The following is a 24,191-nucleotide window of genomic DNA, read 5'->3' on the forward strand; positions in this document are numbered from 1 at the left end:
GCAAAACTGAGAAACTTCCGGTGCGCCTGCCGAACAGGGACGTGGAAGTAAGCATCCTTGAGATCCAGGGATGTGAACCAGTCGCCCGCTCTCACACATCGGAGCAGCGCTCTGATAGTGAGCATTCTGAATTTCCTCGCGGCAACACATCTGTTCAACACGCGAAGATCCAGAATAGGTCTCTTCTCCCCTGACTTCTTGGAAACCAGGAAGTAGCGGGAGTAAAACCCCACGAGTCACACACTCGTGGGGAGGAACGGCAGTGATGGCCCCCTTCTCCAAGAGACGGGCCACCGTGGTTACTCAAAAAATGCCCTTGATGGTCGCCGCCGGTCCCATGATCTCGCCGAAAAGATCGGCCATCCGGCGTGGTTTCTCCTTGGGGACGACCGTGGAGGTGGAAGCCCTGGTACACAGTACCGTGGGAAATGTGGGCGGTGCCCACGTTGATTGGTGCATAGTTGAAATTTTCAGTGCGCGCAAGCACGCGCACGGGACAAGCCCATAAGGCGAAGTAGATGGCGTGGCCTACATGAAATAGAACTGTCCTTCTCAACACTCTCTGATCTCACTAAAAGGCTAGCAGCAGGAAACAGCAATATCGAGAGATGCGCTATGCATAGAGATGAAAGAATACCGACGTTGAATTTGCAACATTTTGCAACAAATTATTCTAAATCTGCCCACACCTCAGAATTTTGCGGTTTTCACTCGCTACAATGTTGCATTTGTGGCTGCTGGTAATTCAACCACAAAGTAGTAAACTCTACGGGGCTATTTTCATCATTATGTTTGTTTTATTCTTTTGACGCCACAGCGATCCGGGGCTATTCACAAAAGATCCGGGGCTATAGCCTCGAATGCCCAGGTCTAACGACGTGCCTGCATGGAATCCAGGCTGCCTAGCAGCGCGAAATCAAATCACACGCAAGGCAGCATGGGTATACCCAGGCTAACTTACGATGTAATAGCTAGCGAAATAGATCATGATCATTCAGCCTTTGGACCACATAAAGTGTGTGTCACCGCCGCTTAAGTGCATTTCTATTTTTATTGTATGGGATAAAGTGACCGTTTTATATTTTTCATTGACCACTCGATTTTCTTTCTCATGTTCCCCAAAGCCTGTTTTGAAACTTGTGTGTTGCTACTGTTTGACCTCACCATAGCCTACTTTAACCTGTTGATTGTGGATTTTACAGTGAGGCATTTCTTACAGGGATATTGTTCTTTCATATGGTTTTATACACTATTTTGTATAGATTTATACAATAAATAGTAAATGATGATTGGGCTTTGATGTTTGTAAAAAAAAATACGTTATAAGGAAGCCGGTCATGGGACACGGTACAAACAAGGACAAGATGTAAAAACACTCACGTTACGGTTGCGCTGGCTTCCGGGTGCCGGGGGCTGTGGGAGGACCCGACGTGAAGTCCGGAAGAACATTTGTGCAGTGTGGGGGTGACGTCAGACGGGCGAGATCAAGTGTGTGGGAGGAGAGGCGTGTGTTGGGGTACTTGGAGAATATTTAAGGTGTCAGGGAAGTAGGGGGTAAGGATGGGTTTTAGACAAATAGGTCGGGAGTAAGGTGTGTAACTAGCAGAGGTGGGGGTAAGTCATTCATATGCAAGTCACAAGCAAGTCACAAGTCATAACCTTCAAGTCTCAAGCAAGTCCCAAGTCACTGTGGTGAGAATCAAGCAAGTCACAAGTCAAGTCATTGCTCAGGTCAAGCAAGTCACAAGTCAAGTCATACAAAAATCTGATGATCTAACCCAGTTTCCACATTTAAAAATCGGTAAAGAGAGTGGTTCATAAGTTGAGTTTTATTTCAACATTAACAATAACAATGTCTTAACAATAACAATAAATCAAACTATTCAAAACATTCCAAAACCATTATGTGCATAGTTTGAAAATGTTTTTTATGATCATTACCTCCAACCTATGAACAGAATCAAATATAACCTCTAGGTAGCTGTATACGACAACAGTTCAAGTCAATCACTCAATCTCCCTACATGTTGTAGAATAATATTTGCAACACATGGCATCAGACATGAAAAAAAAAGAATATTTCAAAAGTAATATCACATACACATACTGTAGGAAGGGGAAATAGTACAAGCCTGAAAGCTGGTAGCAATCTTGCTGCCTCGCAACATACATCGACTTACAATGCATTGCATTTGCAAAAAAAATAATTTGACAGTACTTTGTCACTGAGTTCTGAATGATGCGGTCACATTATCACCCCACCATGGCTGAACACACGTTCAAGAGGTGCACTTGATGCAGGGACTGCTATAACTCGTACCTCCACCTTGAACAAAAAGACACTTAAAACCACTGAGTTAGAAGCAGTGGCGTAACTATCGGTAAGCAGGGTATGCGGGCGCGTACGGGCCCGGGCCAATCAGGGGCCCCAAAAAAATAAAATAAAAAATCGCTCCATACCCCCCCCCCCCCCCCCCCGTCAACAACCCCGTCAACAATCTGCTGGCGTATCGCAAATCACATATCCAACCTATAATCTAACTTTAGAAAAGTCATTTCGAGTCATCTGTCTCAAGTCTAAGTCAAGTCTCAAGTCATGAGGACCAAGTCAAAGTCAAGTCGAGTCTTTTATCAGTGTTAGTCAAGCAAGTCTCAAGTCCTCAAATTTGCGACTCGAGTCTGACTCGAGTCAAGTCATGTGACTCGAGTCCCCCATAACTAGGGTTGGGGATAGGTAAATCGGAAATGTATAGGGGAGGGTTAATTGAATTAAAAGTGGTATGGGTCGGGCCATGTAGGATATATTCAGGTCCAAATCATGTAGGTGGGGCAGAAGGGTCTGAGGTGAGCGGGTGACAACACCTGGCCCTTAGACCAGCCAAGGGCTTTATTAGTGCCGAGGGTAGGACGGTTGTTTTTAGATTATTGAAAGTTTAGATTATTGAAAGTTTAAATTATTGAAAGTTATTTTGAATTATTGATTTCGGTTTTTTTGTTTATTCATTTTTATTTTTTTGCCTCCTGATGGACATTTTTTGTACCTGAATAAATTCATGCCAACGGCCTTGCTAACATCGGTCGCACTGCCTCCAATCCTTCCACCGCCGCAAGGCCAGCCTGGTAACACACCCCAACACTTGAGGTGACAGAACAGAGATGTTATCGTTTAACTATTTTTCAATGTGGTATTTGGGTACGAGTTCACATTTGAGGCATTTCAACTTCACTTGAGCTAATCTATATTGGGGTAACATAACCTCTATCTCCAGGCCTGCTGTTTTTCCTGCCTTGGCTGGATGTCTTCAAGAAGGAGGACATCAGACTCAAAACTGTCCGTATTCCATCTCAAACGGTATTTTGATCACATGATCCATTTTCAAACTAAACATTTGGAGTAGAACAGGTCCTCCAGAATAGGTTGTTGACTGTAAAGGGGACTGACCAGAAACACTGTTTTAGGAGATTTAACCAATTTCTTGTTCAGTCTGAGGGTTGTGTTCATTGGAAAAAGGTGTTTGTCACCCATGTATGCTTTGCAAGCATAAAACTTACTCTTGATGTTTAGTTCTCTGTTAAGTGGACTAACTAACCAGACATACCATTAATGAGCTTTAAGAACCTTCAAAAAGATGGAATATGAAAGTGGTTTGGCTCCTTAAAAGCATACCTCCATGTATTTTCAAAACCACTGAGTTGCTTTGGATAAAATCATCTGCTTAATAACCAAACAGTGAAATAATTATCAAAATCTTACACACACACCTCTGCATAGGTGGTCACCAGATACCTGGCGCGCGTTGAGGTGAGTGTCGTGTGTCTCTTCCGCATCGAGAACGTCCTCAGCACCGTGTCTCTGTCCAACCCTCGGGAGCTGCTCCAAGCTCTGGTCCAGGGAGCGCTCCGGGACGTCCGGGCCCGCCACGACTTCCACCAGTTTCTGCTCTACAGGAAGCTGGTTGGGCGAGAGGTCCGGGTGGCAGCTGACTCCCTGGCCGGTCGTTCAAAATGGAAAGGGCGGACATGTGAGTCCCTGGCTTAATATGGATGGATGTGAGGCTAGCGCTGTGTTAGTTGTTCAAACAACTAACCGCCTGGAAGTGGTCATTTGAAGACACCAAGCAAACAGTGAAGAAGGGGGGAAAGAGTGGAAGTGATGGATGTGTGGGAGGTCTGGTGTTTATTATACGATTAAATAAAAGCTCAAATAATAACAATAGGATGGCGTCTCCTGGTTTGTCTCGTTTTTCCCTGTATATCTTCTGGTGTGTCTCATTGTTGGTCTCCTGGTGTTTCCTTGTGTTTATCCTGGTCTCTCCTTGTCTCTCCCTGTATCTCTCGTGTTTCACACTGAGTGTCTCCTTGTGTGTCACTCTGTTTGTCTCCTGGTATGTCCCCCCCTTGTGTTTCTTCTTTTGTGTCTCCTGGTGTATGTCAGAGAGGAGGTGAGCATACCAGAGGAGCTACAACAGAACATGAGGGAGCAGCAGAGAGACGTCCAACGACGAGCTCAGATCATAGTGAGAACACACATGAAGAGACAGACGACACAGATGGAAAGATGATGAAACTGACGTGTGCACAAGGAAGTGATACCAGTCTCATATTTATCGCTATGTCACTCTCCTGCTATATGTCCATCTCTCTCTTCGTCTCGTCTCCTCCCTCTCTCGTTCTTCTCCTGTTTTCCTCTTCCTGTCTCATCCCACTCTCCTCCGTGACGTCCTTTTCTCTTCACCTACTCTATGTTGCTCTCCTCCCCCCTCTCTCTTCTCCTGTCTCCTTCCCCTCTCTCTCCAGGTGACGGGGCGGAGGGCGAGCGAGCGGCCTGCCAGACTGAGGGAGTCCCTGGACTCCATATCCGGTTCTCCTGCTGCCATCCAGCTGCGCCTCCTCCAGCTCCTCACCACCCTCCAAAGATTTGAGCGACCCCCGCTGCTCCTCACACTCCCCTCCGACCTCCTCACCATGACCCAGGACCTCTCCCGGCTCCCCCCACCCCCACCCTCCCTCTCAGCAGCAGAGGAGAGGGAGGAGGAGCAGACAGACTCACCTATGATGTAACCATCTCTAATCAACGGATGTTTTTCCGTACAGTATTAATGTTCCATAACAAATATTTATATAAAAAAATAATATATATATTTACTTTTTAATTCATCTTACATTACCAAGTGTCGGGTATTTAACTAAAAGTTAGTACAAGGAACCATTCCATTCTCACCAACACGTTTATGCATTAAGGATGAGGTTCATGAGGATGAGTCATTTTCTTAGTTAGATAGTCAAATATGTTTCAAGTAGGAAGTTTCACTTGAGTAGAATAATTTTGTCTCTCTTTGAACATTTGCTTCTCTGTGATTAATTCTGAAACATCTTACGAAGAGAGAAACAATGATTAAATTATGGATTCCTTCTCAAATCAGAGTTTTAATTAACCTAAATGTTCTCAGATGTTCGTCAGAGCTTTTCTCTGAACATCTCACCGTTAGTCTGTATATCTTCTTTATACAGTCTTCATAAAGCATAATTTTCCAAAAAAAACAACTTATAGTGAATGTTATGTGGCTTTCAACCCTTGACCAATAACTTGTTCTGTCGCTGTTAGACTGGCATAAGGATAGGGTGTTTGGTTCCGTTAGTGTCTCTTGGATCTCTTGGTGGGCTTGGTTCTTGAACTGGTTTTCTTTGGAGCAGCTGGGGTCAATTCTGGTACCATATCTTCTTCCGTACATGCTGAATCTGCTCGTTCTTGTTGGTCTGCTTCAGTATCAACTGCAAAACAAACTAACATTAGAATCAGTGTTTACTATAGACATGGAAGTTCAATCATAAAAAGTTCTGCCGAACGTACTGTTGTTCAAACAGGACTTGGTCTTGTATTTATTAAATATGTATTCAGGTTGTGTATGGACAATGAGAGTTTTGGATACCAAGCCACAAGGTTCTTGGTTTGAACCCTAATTTCCACATGCTAAGACATGGATGTCTTTGAACAGGATGCATAACCCACAACCAGCTCATTAATGACAGGAATCTAAAATGAACTGCCAAATTCTACTGGATAAAAGTATTGCTTAATCAGTTATCATCTGGTCATTAGGATATTCTCAGACCCAATAGCCCGCCGGACCCTCCATGGTTCTGGTTGTACCTGCAGGCTCCATGCTTATCTTGTCATGTAGTTGACTTTCCAGGTGCAGGATCCTCAGCCGCGCCTCCTGTAGTGCCTCCTCTGCCGTTACAGCCCTCTGCTCACAGAGCTGGAGCTGGACCACATAGGCACTGACACACACACACACACACACAAATATATAAACATAACACAAACACACACACACACACACACACACACACACACACACACACACACACACACACACACACACTACTTTTGTTACGTATATGAATAAGTTGTTTCAGTAAAACAAATGAAAAAGATGGGAAATGTTAACAGTGGCACACAGACATACAGGCAGGTAGAAAGGCAGAAAGGCATGTAGCAGGTGTGGCAGATAAACAGACAGGTCAAGGTATATTTACTGTAGTTCTCTCTGTAGTAGGTCCATCGTGCTCAGAGAATCCTTCTGAGAACTATCCCCTTCAGTCTGATACATAAACAAAACAACAGAGAAGTTGATATAGTCACTTTGAAAAGGTTTCATGCAGTAATATTGATGGTATAATGGTAAAATAGTATCATACTTTTAAATAAGAAACTATAAGCAATGTATTCTGCTTGTCTTGCTAGTCAGTGAAAACAAGTTCACAAGTTATTTGTAAACAACATTCAGAAGTACTACGTGTGTTGTTTGTGGTTCCCAACCGTATCTCGCTGGGCATCGCTCTCTGCCAGGGTTCTCTCCGTGATGTTTCCATCATAGCCAATCATCTTCACCACACTGACAGAGCCTTCCTCTGGACCTTCCTCCTCCTCCTGCTCTTCATAACGTGGTGGCTCCTCCTACAGAAGAGCAACAGACATTACATAAACATCGACCCCAGTCCCTAAACACACAAGAATGACTTGCTTGAGGGCAAGATGGGGGGTTTATTATTATCATCTAACAAATTTGTATATAGTGGCAGCAGGCTCAGTATAAGACACTCCCTCTTGTGTGATATAATTATGATTATGAATGACATCTGATGTGTGTGTGTGTATGGTACCAGAGAGTGGTGACTCAATGCTGTTGACAGCAGGAGCTCAGGGTCACTTAACAAGGGCTTGGAGAAGGAGCTAGGGGGGTTTGGGGCAGGGCAACAACGTTTGTAGTCTGGGTGTGCCATGTTGGAGTCTGGCTCAGGGAGCTGCTGGGAGGCGGAGTTAGGGGGGTGGGAGGCGGGATCATATTGGTCGGAGGCAGGGTCAGTGTGGTTGGGGGCAGAGTCAGGGTAGTTGGAGGAGGGCCGTGGTGGGCTGATTGAAAGCTCCACCGGACCGCGCTTCACGTCCAACAGCAGAACCCGACACGTTTCTATCCAATCACTGCATTCTTGCTGTGGACACAAGCACACGCACACACGCAATGAGAGTTTTGGATACCAAGCCACAAGGTTCTTGGTTTGACACACACACACACACACACACACACACACACACACACACACACACACACACACACACACACACACACACACACACACACACACACACACACACACACACACACACACACACACACGTCATTTGTATTAACATCATTCTTCATAACAAATTTTAGAAAGGCTCCATCAGCAGAAAGGATAGGACAGTAATACAGGGCCCTGGCTAAATTGATGTGATGTAGGCACAAATCCAACCCCCGAGAACTTTTCTACCTGGAACCTCTGGTGCTCGTACATCTGGCTGTCTGCATACACGTTCTTCTGCAGCTCCTCGTTGACAATTAACTGGCAGGACCTTGGGTCAAAATACAAACATTCATCAAACTGCTCCATTCAATGCCTGCATCATACAGGAATCCCGAGAATTAACCCATTGTACAGGATTCTTCAATCTTCCTTTAACAAAGTGAATCAATAGATTACGCAGGAATATTTCAGATCTGATATACTGATCTTGTACCTGCTGATGTTCTGGGACAGGCGCTCTAGTTTCTGGACTAGCTCTCTGGCGTCTCGCTCCAGGGGGTCCAGATGGCCGACCTCAGTGAGTGAAGAGTCCTGAGGGTCCTGGTCATGGTCAGGTACCAATGTGATCAGCAGGGCCACCGTCCAGCGGATCAGGGATGTGTGGAGAGAGGAGATCTGGAAGAGTTGAAGGGAAATACCCAGTAAAGACCAGAAATTAGAGACTGTTACGTTAGGCTGGGGTTAAAGAAGTAGACAGAGACGGAGCTGCATTCAACGTGTTCACTCTTGAACTCCGGAAATCATCAGTGGCCCCTCTAAACAGGTCCGTGAAACAACATACATATAGCTCCGCTATATTCTTTACACAACATCTCCCCTTAAGTAAGAAATCCCTCCAATAACAAACAAGTTTCACTGTTAACACTCTGACAGTTATCTCAACATGTATAACTATATATTGCCTAAAGCTTAATATTGTAGGTTCCTTAGTAACACTCTTGTAAGGTATCACATAAAGCACAAAGCTGTAAACATAAACAAAAACCCTCTTACAGGTATCACATAAAGCATAAAGCTGTAAACATAAACAGAAAACTTAAACCTAAAAAGTGCACAACCCTGTATCACCCCTCTCTCTTTTTTTCTTTTTCTCTTCACCAGCTCATAGCACAGTCCAACAGTCCTTAGAGATCCAGACACCCCGGCGGGCTGAAGAGGTCCCAAGACCTGAAGAGGTCCCATATGTGTCATTTGCCTCTGTATGTGTGTGGCTCTTTGTTTCCCTAGTAGTGTCAGTGGGTATGTCTGCGTTACCTGGATTTTGGCTTGTATCAGGTGTTTCGGCTGTGGTGTTGTCTGGGGTTGTGTATTTTGTACTGGGCGCAAGTGGGTGCGATTACGCCTGAGCTGTCCTTCATCAGTGTTACCGCCTTCTGAATGACAGTGCCCTGCTTCCTCTCTCTTGTCAGCCACAAGTCCTGACCTGGCTGCAGCTGCGGCAGGGAGCGAACTCTATGACGCAAGTTGTAACGGCGTTGTTGGTCCTCCTTCGCCTGCTTTTCAGACCTTCTGAAGCCCTTGATGTTCGGCCACCGAGGACGGAACGTTGCTGGATGTTGTGGTATGTCGGAGCGAATTTGTCTTCCCATAAGAAGTTCTGCTGGGGAGTACCCACTCTCCAATGGTGTAGCCCGATATTTCAGTAGCGCTTTTGCTTTGTCACCTCCTCCTTTCCACAATCCTTTAATTGTGGCCACCGCCCGCTCCACCTCTCCATTTGCCTGGGGGTATCTGGAGCTACTTGTGACATGAGTAAACCCATACTCCATGGCAAAGGACTCGAACAGTGAACAACTGTATTGCGGCCCATTGTCAGAAACATCGGTCTCTGGTGTTCCATGGCGACCGAAAACATCCTTGAGGGCAGCAGCTACCTACAGTCACAGCTGAAGCTACCTTGAGGCGGGCCACCTTGATCTACCTTGAGAAATAGTCAACTAGAAGAAGATATGTCTCATTTTCCCAGAAAAACAAGTCTGAGCCGACTCGTTTCCAGGGTCTATCTTGCACAGGTGTGGTCAGCAACAGTTCTCGCTGTTCTGCCCTATGCTGTGAGCACGTGCTGCAGTTTTCCACCATCTGACTGATTTGGACAGACAGTCCTGGCCACCAGACTGACTGGCGGGCCCTCGCTCTGCATTTTACAATCCCTTGGTGCCCACAGTGGAGATTATGAAGAATCTCCCGTCTCATGTCACGTGGGATCACAATCCTTTGGCCTCTGAGAAGTAGGTGTCCAGTCAGTGTGATGTTACTCTTTTCAGGCCAGAAGGGGGCCAGCTCTGGGGGGAGCATATGTCTTTCTGGCCACCCCGTCTCACAGTACCTGATCAGCTTTGCATAGACCGGGTCAGTTTTCTGTCTCTCTATAATTTCTTTCAATCTGGGCTCTGTGGCAGGAAGACTCTGAGTGACCGCATCCACGAACACGGTGACCGCAGCCTCGTTCACTCTTTCCTCCTGTTCGAAAGTATGCTCTATAGGGGCCCTTGACAATGTGTCAGCAGTTATCAAGCTTTTAGCCGGCACATGCACAATGTCATAAGTAAACCTCAGCAGCCTAGGTCTAAATCTCAGCACTCTCGGGGGAAGTTCGTCGAGAGCCTTGGTGCTTAGCAATGGCACTAGTGGCTTGCGGTCTGTCTCTAATCTGAATTTCAGTCCCATGAGATAGGAGGACAGACGCTCACATTCCCACGTAGCTGCCAGAGCTTCTTTCTCTATTTGTGCATAGTGTTTTTCGGTATCAGACATACCTCTGGAGATGAACACAATGGGTCTCCATGTTCCTTCTGGCTGCTGTTGAGTTAGGGCCCCCCTAGTCCAAACGATGCGGCGTCCGCCGACACGCACGTTTCAGCTGTCGGTGAGTATGCAGCCAACATCTGTGTGGAACTCAGTTCTGCTTTGAGCCTTTGAAAGGCCTCCTTCTGTGGCTCTTCCCAACACCACTCGTTCTTTCCACATAGAAGGTCTTTGATCGGGTGTGTGGAGGATGCAAGATTGGGCAAAAACTTACTGAGGTAATTGGCCATTCCCATCACTCTCTTTACCCCATCGATATCTGTTGGTGCAGGCATCTCTTGTATAGCTTTAGTCTTCCCTGGGTCAGGTGTCACCCCGTCCACAGTGACAAAGTGGCCCAGAAACATCAGGCTGTCTTTTGCAAACTCACATTTTTCCCCATTTAGTGTCAGTCCCTCTTCCTTGAGTTTTCTTAGGACCTGTGGCAGTCTCTTATTGTGCTGGGTCTTGTTCTCGCTATACACAAGTATGTCATCTGCGTGACACACTGCACCTGCGCATTCTTCCAGCATCTGAAACATGCAACGCTGAAAGTGTTACCCCGAACGGGGTAATGAAAGTCGTCAGCAGCTTGCTTTCAACTGACAATAGGATCTGCCAGAAGCCCGACGTGGCATCCAGCTTTGAGAAGATTTTCACCCCAGCGAGCATTCCCAGAGTATGATCTACAGCTGGGAGAATGTGTCTCTCTCTCAGAACCCACTTATTTAAGTGTGTTAAGTCCACGCACAGCCTTATTTTTCCATTGGGCTTGGGTACAACGACGAGGCCAGCACACCATGGTGTAGGTTGTGTCACTTTGGAAACCACCCCCATACTTTGCATACGGTCAAGCTCTGTTCTCACCTTATCACGCAATGGGAGAGGCACACGCCTTTGAGAAGACCGGGCATATGGGACAGCATCCGGCTCCAATGCAATCTTGTAGGGCTCCTTTAATTTTCCCAGACCCGAGAATACAGTGGGGAACTGCGCTTTGAAATCCTGCTGTTGCACTTCCACTGTATGGACACGCTTCACTAGCTTGAGAGCCATAATCGCTGGGAGACCCAAAAGAGGCTTTGTCAGTTCATCAACAACAGACACTTGTGGTTTAGTTGCCTGAGTGTTCCATGTATTTTACTGGAATAAGTGCTGCTCGGAATTGCAGTAACTGCAGCTCCTGTATCTAGTTTAAATGCAGTCTCCTCACCGTTCAGCTGCAGCGAGCCCAACCATTCTTCCTCTTCACCCGAGCACACTTCTCCCAAAAACGCAAACTTCTCGTCTTCCAAATTAGTGTGCCCCTGTGTAATGTCATGCACACTCTTGGCTGACCTGCATTTTTTAGCGAAATGTCCTTTTTTATGGCACTTCCTACATTTCTCATTACGGGCAGGGCAATCTTTCCAGAGGTGTCTCTTGGCATAGCCACAGTTGCCACATTCTGTGGGCTGTTTATCCGCTGTGTCATGAAATCCTTTATGCCCTATGATGTGTTTTTTGTGTATCGCTTCAACATGCCCTGCTGAAGACTCTGCCCCTCTCAGCACGGGCTGTTGCTTTTTTTACTGCTGCACTTTGTCTGACTTTTGTCATTGCCTTAGCTAATGTCAGTTCTGCATCTATCTGTAGACTCTCCGATAGCTTAGCATCTAGTATGCCGACCACTATTCGATCCCTTATCAGCTCTTCCCTCAGAGCCCCGAACTGACAATGTTCTGCAAGCGTGTGCACCGCTGTGATAAAAGATTCCACACTCTCACCCAGCTGTTGACTTCGGCGATTAAAGCATGCCCTTTCATAGATCACGTTCCTCTTGCTGACGCAGTGCTTTTCAAACGCATCAATCACCGACTTGTACGACTTCTTGTCGGTATCAGACAGAGGTAAAACACTGAGGATGTCCTCTGCATCGTCACCAGCTGCATACATAAAAATGTTCACCTGGAATTCCTCTGACTGTTTGTCCAGCCCTTATGCAATTCTGTAGCGTTCAAACTGCTTCATCCATCTCGGCCATTCATTTGTATTGGAGAAGTTGAATTTATTGGGCGGGATTAAATACGGTGCTAACTGTTGCTGCTGCTGTCAGTCTTGCATCTTGTTTCTTTTTTTCTTTTCCCGCATTTCCTTTCCTTTTCTGCTCGCATTCCGTGTTATTGCCGTTCTACTGCCCTACTTCTGACACCATGTTACGTTAGGCTAGGGTGAATGAAGTAGACAGAGAGGGAGCTGCATTCAACGTGTTTACTCTTGAACTCCGGAAGTCATCTGTGGCCCCTCTAAACGGGTCCGTGCAACAACATACATATAGCTCCGCTATATTCTTTACACAACAGAGACCAGGAGATGGAGACATAATAGAAAGCCCTAGCGGCTAGGGTGTGACTCCCAACCAAAAAGGTCCAGAGTTTGATCCCGAAAGTCCACCTCTCTTCGTCGAGCATTCAAGGGAAACATAACCAAACTGAATCAAAAGGAGGGGGAGAGGAGAAGCTACAGATAAGGAGCTAGAGAGGAGGTGAAGAAGAGAGAAGGTGAGAGGAGAATGGTGAGGAGTGAATGATCTGTTTCATGTTGTTTCTCACCGAGTCATAAAGGCTGCTGTTCTCGTTGTTGAGGAAACGGGATTGGCTGGCAACAAAGTCTCTTAAGGAGTCCAACACATCTGCTGTTTTAACGCTGCACACACACATTTGAATTATATTATTTCTGTCCACATCAATACAAAAGATTATGTAGGACATAAATATCACTAGATGCAAACAAATGTAATAACTTGTCAGTAGAACGTAAAAGTAAGATGCACGCAGGCAAGAATGCACGCACACACACACATGCACACACTAACACAACCACAAATAATCTTGCTAACTCCTTGAGGTTGAGTTTATGAATTAAATATATAGTGCGCTTCTTAGTTAGTGTCTTAGCTAGGTTTGTGCATACTTACTCAACATGTAGTTTCTCCTGGGTTCTCTCGTACTCCGATTGGCTGCAGGAGACAAGCTGCAGTATTTCATCTGCTATACTCTGCCAATGAAAGAGGGCCTTCTCCAGCTTTAACCAATCAGATGCCTGCATCGTATCTGACTGCCCAATGGCTGTCCTCATTTTGTTGGCCCAGGCCTCCATCGGGCTTACTAGAGACATGGTGAGTTTATGGATGCCTGAAGCAACCAGTGTCAGAAACAACATGAAAGTTGACTACATGTAAGCTAATTTCCTCAAACATATACACATTTTGATCATGATATAAACTGTAAGCAGGAATGCAAATGATTTTAACATTTTAAACCCCTACTTGCTCCTTAATGACATGTATTCTCTGAAAGTAGCTTTGGATTAAAGCATCTGCTAAATTACTAAATGAAAAACATAATTATAAAACATTTCTAATCCAAAATGCACCAACATGTCTTTTTTTGGACCTGAGGAATTATTTTGCACGTGTGTGTTTGTTTGCATTTAAAAGGTCTAAAGTGTGGTAGGCTAGAGTTGATCTATCCATCATACATCTGGGTCGACATTTTCATGTGTGATGTCAAAACATTTTGAAATAGCTTGGAAAGACGAACACCTGACATCCGTACACCTTTTTGCAAAATAGGGTGCATTCAAGTATTTGGGCCCTATTTTAACGGTCTGAATCGCAAGTGAGAAGCGCAAGTAGCTTTGTGGGTGGTTCTATGGCGATGTTGCTATTTTACCGGCGCATAAATGACTCTTGCGCCTGGCACAAATCTAAAAAGTGTTGGTTTAAAGAAGCCTAATTACCCGTAGGTGTGGTTTGGGCGTAACGTGCAATAAAGCAATGAGAGTGCCATCTCCCATCCCCTTTAAGAGCTATGAGCGCATTTGAATCTGCGCGTTTGCAGTCTCCGATGAGACAGATGCATGACCACATGAATTTCAAACTTCAAAAGGCTCAATTTATGGCCAAATAATATGGCCTAATTCACACATGGAATAGCATTTTCTTCCACAACTTCAGAAATCCTAAAAAAAGAAATCCAGAGTCCTCAAATAAATTTCGGCAACGAAAACTTAACACATATGATATGCGGTAACTGTGGTTCTATTTAATGATATACGCGATACATTAACAAACAAAATTTCTTACCAGTATTGTATGCATTATCGTTATCGACTTGTGTTCGTAATATGCATGTGTCCCCCCGTTAATATACATTGCCATGGACTGTATTTTGCGTTACGTGTTTAGTTTGCGTGTGTTTAAAGAGACGCATTCATTAATTGTTTTACACATGCACCATGCGCGCCCGCATTCATTCATTCTTTTTAACACTCACTCGCGGTAAAACAATGTTTTCTCACGATCAAATACTCATGAATCCTAAAGGTTATGGGCTTGTACAAGATGTCTGTGTAAAGAAAATATGCGTTTGCTGTACAGTGTTTGCATTGCTTTAAAAGTACAACTTATTATCAGCTGTTCTTTCCCAAATAATTTACCAAGAATGTGTGGCTAGGTAGATGAGAGAAGCAAAGAGTATGCGCGAGGTGCACAACCAACATTATGCATGCGCCCTTAAAATAGCATCTGAACAACGCGCCACTGACTTTAAACCATGTATTTCCTGGTTTGTGGCACGATTGTTTTCTGAAACTGCAAAATAGCACCAGGGAACGTTTGCGCCAAAACACGCCTCCTCCTTTTGTCGAACCGCCCCTTGGGGCGCAAGATCATTCCCTAATTTACCGACGCGTGGCGGTGGAGGGAAAATAACGCTCTGCGCCAGTTGCAAACTAGCAACGACACAGGCGTCGAAAGTCAATTGCGCCGGATGCAAGATAGGGCCCTTTGTGTGTTTTCTGTTTGTGTGTGTTTGGGACTCTGACCGTTCTCTCCATTGACCCGTGTCTCCAGCTGTTGGTGGAGCTCAGACACCACTCTGCCCTGCTTCCTCATGGCCTTCTGGCCTCTTGGAGGCTCTCCATCTAGGCCGGGGTGTCTCCGGAAGACGCAGAGTGCAACCTCGACCCAGGAGTCCTCCAGATCCACCAGGTCCTTCAGGGAGTCCTGACAGGAGAGCATCTGTTCCCCGCTGTAGCGCTCGCATTGCACCGTCAGAGTCTACAGGACCACCACCACACGTTCAATACCAAACCCAGTGGATAAATCAGCCAGAACTGGTATGACTGGAGAATGACGAGTAACAGGTCTACACGGTAGCATCCAAGAGCAAGAGGTCTGAATCCTACCTGCTTCTTGATGATGGATCTACAATTCATATCAAATTGCTTTGGATAAAAGTATCTTGACCAAATCCTAATTATTTTAGCATCGTGTCATGTCTGATTAAGGAGGATTATAAAAATGTGCATGGTGTGTAAAAGCTGCTGAGGTGCAATCAAGCAAGCAATGAATAGCTGACAGGAAACCGTAGGTATGACTGGAGGCAGATGAGAGCAGATCAGAGGGCTGTTTATCTCATGTGGTTGTGCTTGCACCAGCCCGTTCAGAGTTATCTATTACACCTACATTGGTCCACTGCATCAGCTCAGAGTAAATCTCTTCCTCTTCATATTTTGGTGCTGCACTCCTAAAAACAAAACAGTAGCATCTCAACTCATCGTGACAATTTTTTAATATCATTAGCGGAATAAACAGTAACAGAAATAGGATTAGTTACAGCAGTAGGAGTCTTAGTACAATACTCTACCTATTGGTTGCGGTGCAGATGTCAAGGCGCTTGGTGATGCCCTGCAGTACGGTCTGGATGAGTTTACACTGAGCTCGCTCAGTGTCCCTCAGACGCTCCATGAAGCACGCAAGCTGCTCCCTCCAGCTGTCACTTAGCTGTACGATGATGTTCATCTGCTCCGTGTCCTTGAACACAACCAACACAACCAACCGCCAGATAGTTCTCAGCAATATGTTGGATAAAAGCTTCTGCTAAAGAACTCAAATGGAAATGTAATGGTATTGACTGTATTCAGCATAGCTGAGCATGCTGTATTTCATCCGTCCTTAATTGCAACCGTTTTACTTTGGTATTTGTTCTGTTGGTGTTGTGTACTATTGTGCAGCATTGTCTAGTGTAATTGTAGAGAGTGTTGCTGGTAGTCTACTGTGGTATTGTCTAGTGTAGTACTGTGTAGTATTGTGTCGTTGTTTAGCCTTACTGGAAGTGCAGCGTGGTGTTGTAGTAGAGTAGTGATTGTGTGAGTGAGTGTAGTGATAGTGTAGTTTTGTATTGGCCTGCAGTATTTCAGGAGGTAGAATGCAATTGTAATGGAAGTTTCCACAAGGCCTGGTATTTTCAAGCTATTAAGACACTGTTGCCTCTCAGTTATTATCTATAGTAACCATTTCACTGTTTGTGCCGTGCTTATCACCCTTGGGGGGAAACTGAGAAAGCCACGGCTGACTCGCAGCAATACCACAAGCTGCATCCTGAGATGGCCGAAAGGAGTAGTGGCATCCCTTTCTCCAGCTGTGCCCTCAAGCACATACCCCTGCTTTAACACTGGAATGTGGCCACTGTTTGGGGCCCACTACATCACTTCAACCTTTTTATGGTTGTTGTGCTGAGTGGCCTCTCTGCACAGAGGTAACTTACCTTTGGCAATACAGGTATGTTGGCAATACAGGTTTGAAGAGACAATATAAGAATACTGTTTGGCTGACCTGTGTAGGGTAGTGAGATTATAGTGTAGTATTGTGCAGTAATGTAGTGTATTGTTAGTGTGGTAATGTACCTTGATAGAGATAAATGTAGCGTACTGTTGGGCTGTCTTGCACCAGCTCTCTGCACTGACATGCAGCCGGTGAAACTGCTTCAGCTTCCCTAAACTGATGACCTGATGATGTAACAACCAATCATCTTCATCAACTCTTTACCTCACACTTACATTTTTGTTCTGATTTGGTTTGGATGCCCCAACTACAGACCTTAGCAGCGAGGCTGAAAGTGTCAGCCCTCCAGAGGTCTCTCTCCTCAGCAAGCGTCTCCATCTGGCTCTGCAGGCGCCTCCTTTGCAGCTCATACAGCTCGTGGTACTCCCGGAGAAGACTGTTATCGAGACCCGGGGCCAAGAGTTAAGTTAACGCAACAGACAGAGTGGGGACACAACACAGAGAAAACGTGGAGCAAAGACCAAGTAGACACAGGAACCCAAAATCATGCTAGGATTACCAAGGGGTCGTAAAACCATAAATCAAAATCTGTATTCCCTAACTCAGCATTCTTGGTGGCCTGGTCCAGAGCTTCTGCCAGGTTCTGCTGGGCTTGCTCGGCCTGCTGGGATAGGCTCTCATCGTGAGTCTTGATCTCAGCCAGTTCCCTGTGGAGAAACAATAGCCAGGGTACCCTAAGAGATAAACTAACGTACGTGTGAAGATGGAGATACACATGAAGAAAGGGATACAGATGAAGACAGAGTTCCAGATTAAGACAGGGATACAGATGAAGACAAGGGATACAGATGAAGACAGGGATACAGATTAAGATAGGGATATGGATAAAGACAGGGATACACATGAAGACAGGGATACAGATGAAGATAGGGATATAGATGATGACGGAGACTGCAGGCAGGTCTACGTGTTGAGGTGCTGGATGCAGGTCTTGAAGCAGACCACCTCCTGGGTCAGTATGTGGTTCAGGGCTCTCTCAGCCAGGCTGGCCGCATGGAGGCCTTTCAGCTGTCGGGGCACTCTCTCCAGGAGACACACATACTGCTGCCTGGAGACAAACAGATAAACGGAAGCGTTTAGCGTAACAGTCCATCTCTTTGTGTTTCTAAAGTCCATTTCTAATTTTAAAAAAGGTCTATCCTTATGTGGTCATAAAGGCCATCTTTATATGGTTTGAAGGTCTGTATGTTGTTCTAAAGTGTCTATGTAGTTTCAAATACAATCAAATTTTGAAGTCTTTGGCTTTTCAGGTCTGTGTCTATGTGGCTCTAGGATCCACATATCATTCAAGTCGAATTTTTGTTTTATTTGTGGTTCTGAAGGTCCGTCTCTCTGTGGTTCTGACCTGATTCTGTCCAACAGCAGGCCTCTCTCTGCACAGTTCACGCTGACCTGTCGGATCAGCTCGTGGAAGACGATGTTGTAAATGTTCTGTTCCACCTTAAGCAGCTCCAGCAGCGCCCCCATCTGCATACATAGAGGAACAGGGGTGTTGGGAATAAGGGTCTGTTGATGGCATGGTGATGCAGTCATCAGAGACGGGACTGTTTATGATGTCAGGGTAGGCCTGCTGATGACATCACAGAGGAGAGGCTTGGTTATGTCATCAGGGTCAGGGTCGGGGTGTATCCACCTGAGAGATGTCAGTAAGGTCCTCAGTCTGCTGGTGGATCCCTGTTTTCTCCATCATGTCATCCATCACCTGGATCAACTTGACCACCTCCCAGCGACTACTGGGCCTCCTGGTAACACACAAACTTACTTTGAAAAACAATGTAGTGAGTTAAACCTCAATTTCAACCCAAATCCGTATGAAAATGATATCAAATAATAATAATAATAATAATAATACATTTAATTTAGAGGCGCCTTTCAAGACACCCAAGGTCAAAATTATTATGCATACAAAATATATAAGTACACACATGTGTTCTTGTAAAAAAGTGGTTAACACTGGATTGTACAGAAATTGTAGTTGAGAATGTTGGTTGCAATTGGACTATGGTTGCACCATGAAAGATAACTATGATGATTATTGTATTTATTGTAATTATTGTTATTGTAAAATGACTCACAGTGATGGAAACAGTATCAGTGGGTGGTGATCATCTTGCACCTCGATGGTGGATCTACTGAGATAGGACAGACAGGCAGAGGTGAGAAAGTAGGAGTTAGAAAGAGTCTCCTCTGGTCTTCTTGGCTTGTTGGGAGGTGGACTCACTGTCCACATAATTCTGGCACCGGCACCCCCTGCTGTTTCACCACATGGTATTCCACTGGGATCAAATTCTCAGCTATAGTCCCTTCCTAGGAACAGACAGACAGATAGAGAAACTGTCTCTCAACACTGCTGTACATCTGTCTCATTACTACTGTACACCCGTCTCAAAACACTATTGTAGCATACAGCAGCCTACCTTTGTCTGGCCAATCATGGGCGGAAGCAATATCCTCTTGTTCTGGGTTGCCATGGAGTCATTCATGAAGGACACGTCCCTGGGTTTGAAGAAACACCAACATCGACAACAACAAAAAGGATTGGGCTTGGAAAACTGAATATCAAGCTATATGGCCACTGGTACGGTGTGACCAACCTGCCAGCTCCTTTGCCGGAACCCTGGCCATTCTGCTTGCTGTCTCGGAGGCTGAATGACTGTTGGCTATTCCGTTGGCTCCAGGCACCATTCATCCCACCACGCTCCTTTGAAACACAACTTTTAACTTAGACAAAAAAACGGTATCAATATCCTTAACAGCAAATCATGACCCCTTACATATGATTCACACAATTCTCCTCTGGGATGAATAAAGTAAGGCATTAATGTGTAATTTGATGTTGTACCCTAAATTAGCTCATGTGTAATTCTACCATTTAACTTTAAGCAATAATGTTTCATTTACTCTCTAAACTGTAAGCAGTAAAATGTAATTTTACCATGAAAAAGGTGAGCGGACTTCTTTAATGCATTATTAAAAGTAACTGCGGTAGCCAGCATGTTCCAGAGGGTAGGCTACCTTGCGCTGCGACCTGCTTTCCACGGGTCTCTCCTCCCCGCACAGAGAGGCTTGCAGCTCCCTGGGGATGTGCGTGTTCTCAACTGGAACAACCCGCGTTTTCCAGGACGACACGGATCTCTCACGGATCTCAGGTAGCTCTGATGTTAATAGCAATTTATACGTTCGAGTATTTTATATTTCATTATTAACGAAGCTGGTGTATAAATATGACCTCACGGCTCTGCGTAAAACTGGCCATTATCCACTGACTGTAAGTAATAATTAAACAATCAACGGTCTACAGCAGCTGACTACGAACTTGAAGAGAGAAGGAAATCTTGTGCTAATTTTACTTAATTTACCCAAAAAGCTTACCTTGAATCTCATCTGACGTGAACGATCTCGAAAACGTGGCCATAACGATATGGATCCTTAATTACTCAGTATAAAACTTTGTCAAATAAAAGGTACCATTAGGCACGGACGCACGGGGGCGTTACCATGGCGACATCACAGACGCACGGTCAGGTTTTATCGGAGGCAGGGAGAAATAAACAAAACAAACAAAAGTGAAATTAATCTTCCTTATTGTTTCGCTAGTCTCAACCCCCGTGTTTTCAAACAAAAACTAGAAAAACACAGTAGGCTATAGGCCTATATACAGTAGTTGTAATGGGGACTCTCTAAATCGACGCCACTTCGACCTGGGCGGGACTTTACGTCCTACGTCACTCGCTATGGGTGTGCATGTGTGCGCGTAGCAGTCACTCGCGATGGGTGTGCATGTGAGAAAGGTTTTGGCTTTTAGTGTCTATGGGTTGGTAATAACGGTTCTGATGATTTTTCTGATGGAAAAGTGGTCTTTTATTTCCATAATCTTTGTTCAGTGAACGCATAAACCCGTTTGTTAGTTAGCAGTTAAACAAAATGCGATCTCTTTGTTTACAGTTACCAACGACCAACATTTAAAGACTGATGATTGGGGGTTCGATTCCCTAGTGATGCAAGGTTTTTTCTTTCATTTTGGACTGCACACACATCGCGAGTGAAGGATACTCGCACAATGTACACACATCACTGTCTTTACAATTTCTAGGCAACCGAAGTTTGAAGATTGTCAATTGGTTAACTCTTGAACTAAGACCTGATGGGTTAGTGGTCAGAGAACAACTAATTGACGCGGGGAGAAGGGGTTCGATTCCTTAATGAAGCTAGCTTTTTTCTTTCATATTGGACTGGATGTTTGTATGCCATTTTGCGTAACTTGTAGTTTATGATGAAGAAATGTTACTGGAGTTAATGTTAGGGTAACGGTAAGGGTAAGACACAAAGTGTTTTTGCAACACAATATTTCTTACAATAACAAAGTTCAAAGTTTTGATGACTCCAGTAGGAAACTTAAGATACCTAGAGAAATGCCTGAGTGCTCACAAAACATCAACAAGTCAGCAGTGTGGTACAGGGTGATCATTTCTGATATACAGTACAAAAGCTGAAACTATTAGCCAGGAGTGGGAAAGATGCAGACGCAGACGTGGGAAGCAATAAGACACACCAACACACAGTTGCCTGTTGCAAAGTGGTTCAGAGTTTAATAGAAACAGTTAGGGTTAGCTGGTATGGCGTTATCTGGTATGGCTACTCTAATGTTAGCTTAGTTCGTGTTGTTTCGTCACGTCATTTGTAGAAATATAGCCTATCATCACAGACTGTAGGAAATGTCACCCACCCTCCATCGCGTACGACACTGACGCTCGAGTTCGTGCACAGATCCCTGAGACAAACGGCTACGCGCACACATGCACACCCATAGCGAGTGACGTAGGACGTAAAGTCCCGCCCAGGTCGAAGTGGCGTCGATTTAGAGAGTCCCAGTTGTAATGTGAGATTGAATACTGAAACATGATCATGTTCTGAAGACGATAGACCACTGAAGAATAAGTCCCGCCTCCGAGGCACTTGGTTCCATGTTTAAATGTCTATGGAAACTAACATGGGGGATTTGAAAGAGCGTACGTGACAAACTCTGTAGGAGGCGAAAAAGTAAAAGCTGCTCAGGTTTTGAACAACACACTTTTTCCATCTAGATTCCACTTGGGTTTTGGATTGTCGATGCCGTTAAAGTAGTTAACTATTATGAAGAAGCACACACGCCGCCGAAGCGGCGCGTCAAAAAGAAAGCCCCCATTTTTCCGTATGTACTAGCCCACACCGGCGCCGAGCACTGCTGTGTCCCCCACTGTACAGCGTCAGCCTAATCCAAAGGGGTATTACGTTTCCATGGCTTTCCGAGCCAAACTGACGTGAGGAGTCAATGGATTGTAAACATACGCGGGGATAAATATGTCATCACCACTCACTTTAAGGTCTGTAACAGACACTTTAGTTCTGACAAGATGATTGAGCCAACTAATCTACAGGGTCGAAGGAGACTTACAAAAGATGCCGTAGCGACCCTTTTTGAGTGGAACCAGTATCGAAACCCCAAGGCGCGGCGTATGGGAGAGAGTGGATCGGTTCGTCGAAAACTGCCCCTCCGGAAGATGAAGTTGATCTCCTTGTCAACGATCGAGAATGCTCTTTCCCTGAACCGGCTGCCATGGATACATCCGCATCCGCTACTGAAAGCGTCTCAAATGAAGTACAAGAGCTGAGAAAGGAGCCACAGGGTTTACGTCTCCAGCGAGAGTTTGAACTGCAACGGTTTGCTGGCTCCGACGCTGACATCCGAATTTACACAAGGGAAGTCACTCAATGTACTCACTTTTGTATTAGCCTATGTTATTAGCCTAGTCCCTACATGACGGGGATATGTGTCAGGCAGGGACATTGTTGGTTAGAAAATAGCTTTACGTTACAGATTAATTTATAGTACTGTACCAAATTATTTCTTAATAGGTCTATGTGAATGATAAATAGCACACAAGTAGTGGCATGTTGAGAGATGGTGTAATTGGAGTTGGGGATGTCCATGTCTTATCAGAATTGATATATATGAATGTGACCGCACCAATAGTACAGAAACAAACAACATTTATAATACAGATTTGTGTAAAGACTTACAGAGACTGCTTCCAGTTCAAGTCTACAAAAGTTTATTATTAAATAGTTGAAAAAAGTAATGTTACTATTCTATGAGATGAAAATAGGAGCACTGAAGCGACAGCGCTAGAATGTGACCGTCTCCAACTCCACCAATGCTGGTCCTAGAACAAAAATACTATTAAAAAACAATTGTAAAAATGTATGAATTGAGCAGGTAACACCCTACTTATCTGCATGCAAGTACACGGCAAACCACCAAACCGCGCCTCCCAAAGATACGGCCCGGACAGGAACACTACTCTAAAAAGAAAGAGCACAGAGACCACATTAGGGCATTGGATATCCAGATACATCAGGTTGTCTTACAGTAAGTTGGGGCAGTAATTGAACTGCACCCAAAGAGGAAACTAAATAAACCTGTCAGCTGAGTGCCAGGGATTAGTTACGACGCCATCCGGTAGAGCATCCGTTGCGTAGTGGCACAAGTCACAATACAGGTAAAAGAGAGGTGACTGAGGCTGAAACAGGTATATGGGAGAAATACAGGTCACCCTGCTATATATATTATATAATTATAATATATATTATATATGAAGTACAGTACAATATATATCTATATCTATCTATCTATATATATATATGGTAAAAAAGTTACTGTTGACATTATTTTGGTCACGATGTATACTTTTGATGTACACTTTTAATTGAAAAATTTTATCTGATGTCTTTTGTGAATAGTTTTGCCAGCTACAACCACCTGATGGCTTTTTGGTCTTTGATTGAGCCTTGTCGCTACAAGATGGTGCGTGTCTCCAGAGCCAAATCAGCTGCCCAGAAAAAATAAGTGGTCTCACCTGCACGTGCATCAACAGTACTTTATAAGTCGTTACAGATGTAATTATACGTGGTGCCATTGCAATTGTATTTGTTGTTTGACTTTGAGCTATACTTTTTTTCTTTTCCTCTCAGAGACAGCTGCTCCAGCCCGTAGATTAACTCTTTCTTTTTTCATAACTGGTGATGAATCACAAAGCTTGATCTAAGAGAAAAAGGTAAATCATTAGAA

General features: G+C 44.7%; 2 protein-coding genes across 8 annotated transcripts; one reads left to right on the forward strand and one right to left on the reverse strand.

Moving 5' to 3' along the window:
* The first annotated feature begins 265 nt into the window (after positions 1-265).
* Positions 266-5,061, forward strand: LOC132469565 (podocin-like). Its single transcript, XM_060067556.1, is given in 7 exon segments — positions 266-416; positions 3,270-3,352; positions 3,773-3,998; positions 4,001-4,022; positions 4,436-4,522; positions 4,802-4,831; positions 4,833-5,061. Coding segments are annotated over 7 exon segments (828 nt in total).
* A 69-nt stretch (positions 5,062-5,130) lies between these two features.
* On the reverse strand, positions 5,131-23,696 carry axdnd1 (axonemal dynein light chain domain containing 1). 7 transcript variants are annotated; one of them, XM_060066841.1, is made up of 24 exons: positions 22,518-23,696; positions 20,099-20,238; positions 19,678-19,784; positions 19,501-19,579; positions 19,305-19,390; positions 19,159-19,215; positions 18,717-18,825; positions 18,429-18,550; positions 17,991-18,131; positions 17,626-17,730; positions 17,339-17,459; positions 17,146-17,247; positions 16,107-16,273; positions 15,926-15,986; positions 15,283-15,517; positions 13,373-13,589; positions 13,008-13,101; positions 8,066-8,247; positions 7,819-7,900; positions 7,168-7,497; positions 6,824-6,961; positions 6,541-6,605; positions 6,152-6,282; positions 5,131-5,772 (listed from the first exon to the last, which is right to left on the reverse strand). In XM_060066841.1, the coding sequence occupies exons 3-24, from the start codon at positions 19,770-19,772 to the stop codon at positions 5,636-5,638; spliced, it is 2,856 nt and encodes a 951-aa protein (XP_059922824.1). In that variant the 5' UTR covers positions 19,773-19,784; positions 20,099-20,238; positions 22,518-23,696; the 3' UTR covers positions 5,131-5,635. The 7 variants fall into 7 exon arrangements, 6 of the variants coding, with proteins under 6 accessions (XP_059922824.1, XP_059922822.1, XP_059922823.1 ...); XM_060066839.1 differs by lacking the exon at positions 22,518-23,696 and adding an exon at positions 20,456-20,749 and having other exon boundaries at positions 19,159-19,212; XM_060066840.1 differs by lacking the exon at positions 22,518-23,696 and adding an exon at positions 20,456-20,749 and having other exon boundaries at positions 6,824-6,958.
* Between the last annotated feature and the right edge of the window lie 495 nt (positions 23,697-24,191).

The sequence above is a fragment of the Gadus macrocephalus genome, chromosome 12 (genome assembly GCF_031168955.1).
Source record: "Gadus macrocephalus chromosome 12, ASM3116895v1".
In the NCBI taxonomy this organism is placed as follows: Eukaryota; Metazoa; Chordata; class Actinopteri; order Gadiformes; family Gadidae; genus Gadus; species Gadus macrocephalus.

Coding starts and splice junctions, on each gene's coding strand:
- axdnd1 (XM_060066838.1), bottom strand. CDS start 20,498: ATGGCCACGTTTTCGAGATCGTTCACGTCAGATGAGATTCAAG. Junction 18,551..18,716: donor ACCTTACTGACATCTCTCAG/GTGGATACACCC, acceptor CTATGTATGCAG/ATGGGGGCGCTGCTGGAGCT. Junction 16,274..17,145: donor CTACATTTATCTCTATCAAG/GTACATTACCAC, acceptor GTTGTGTTCAAG/GACACGGAGCAGATGAACAT.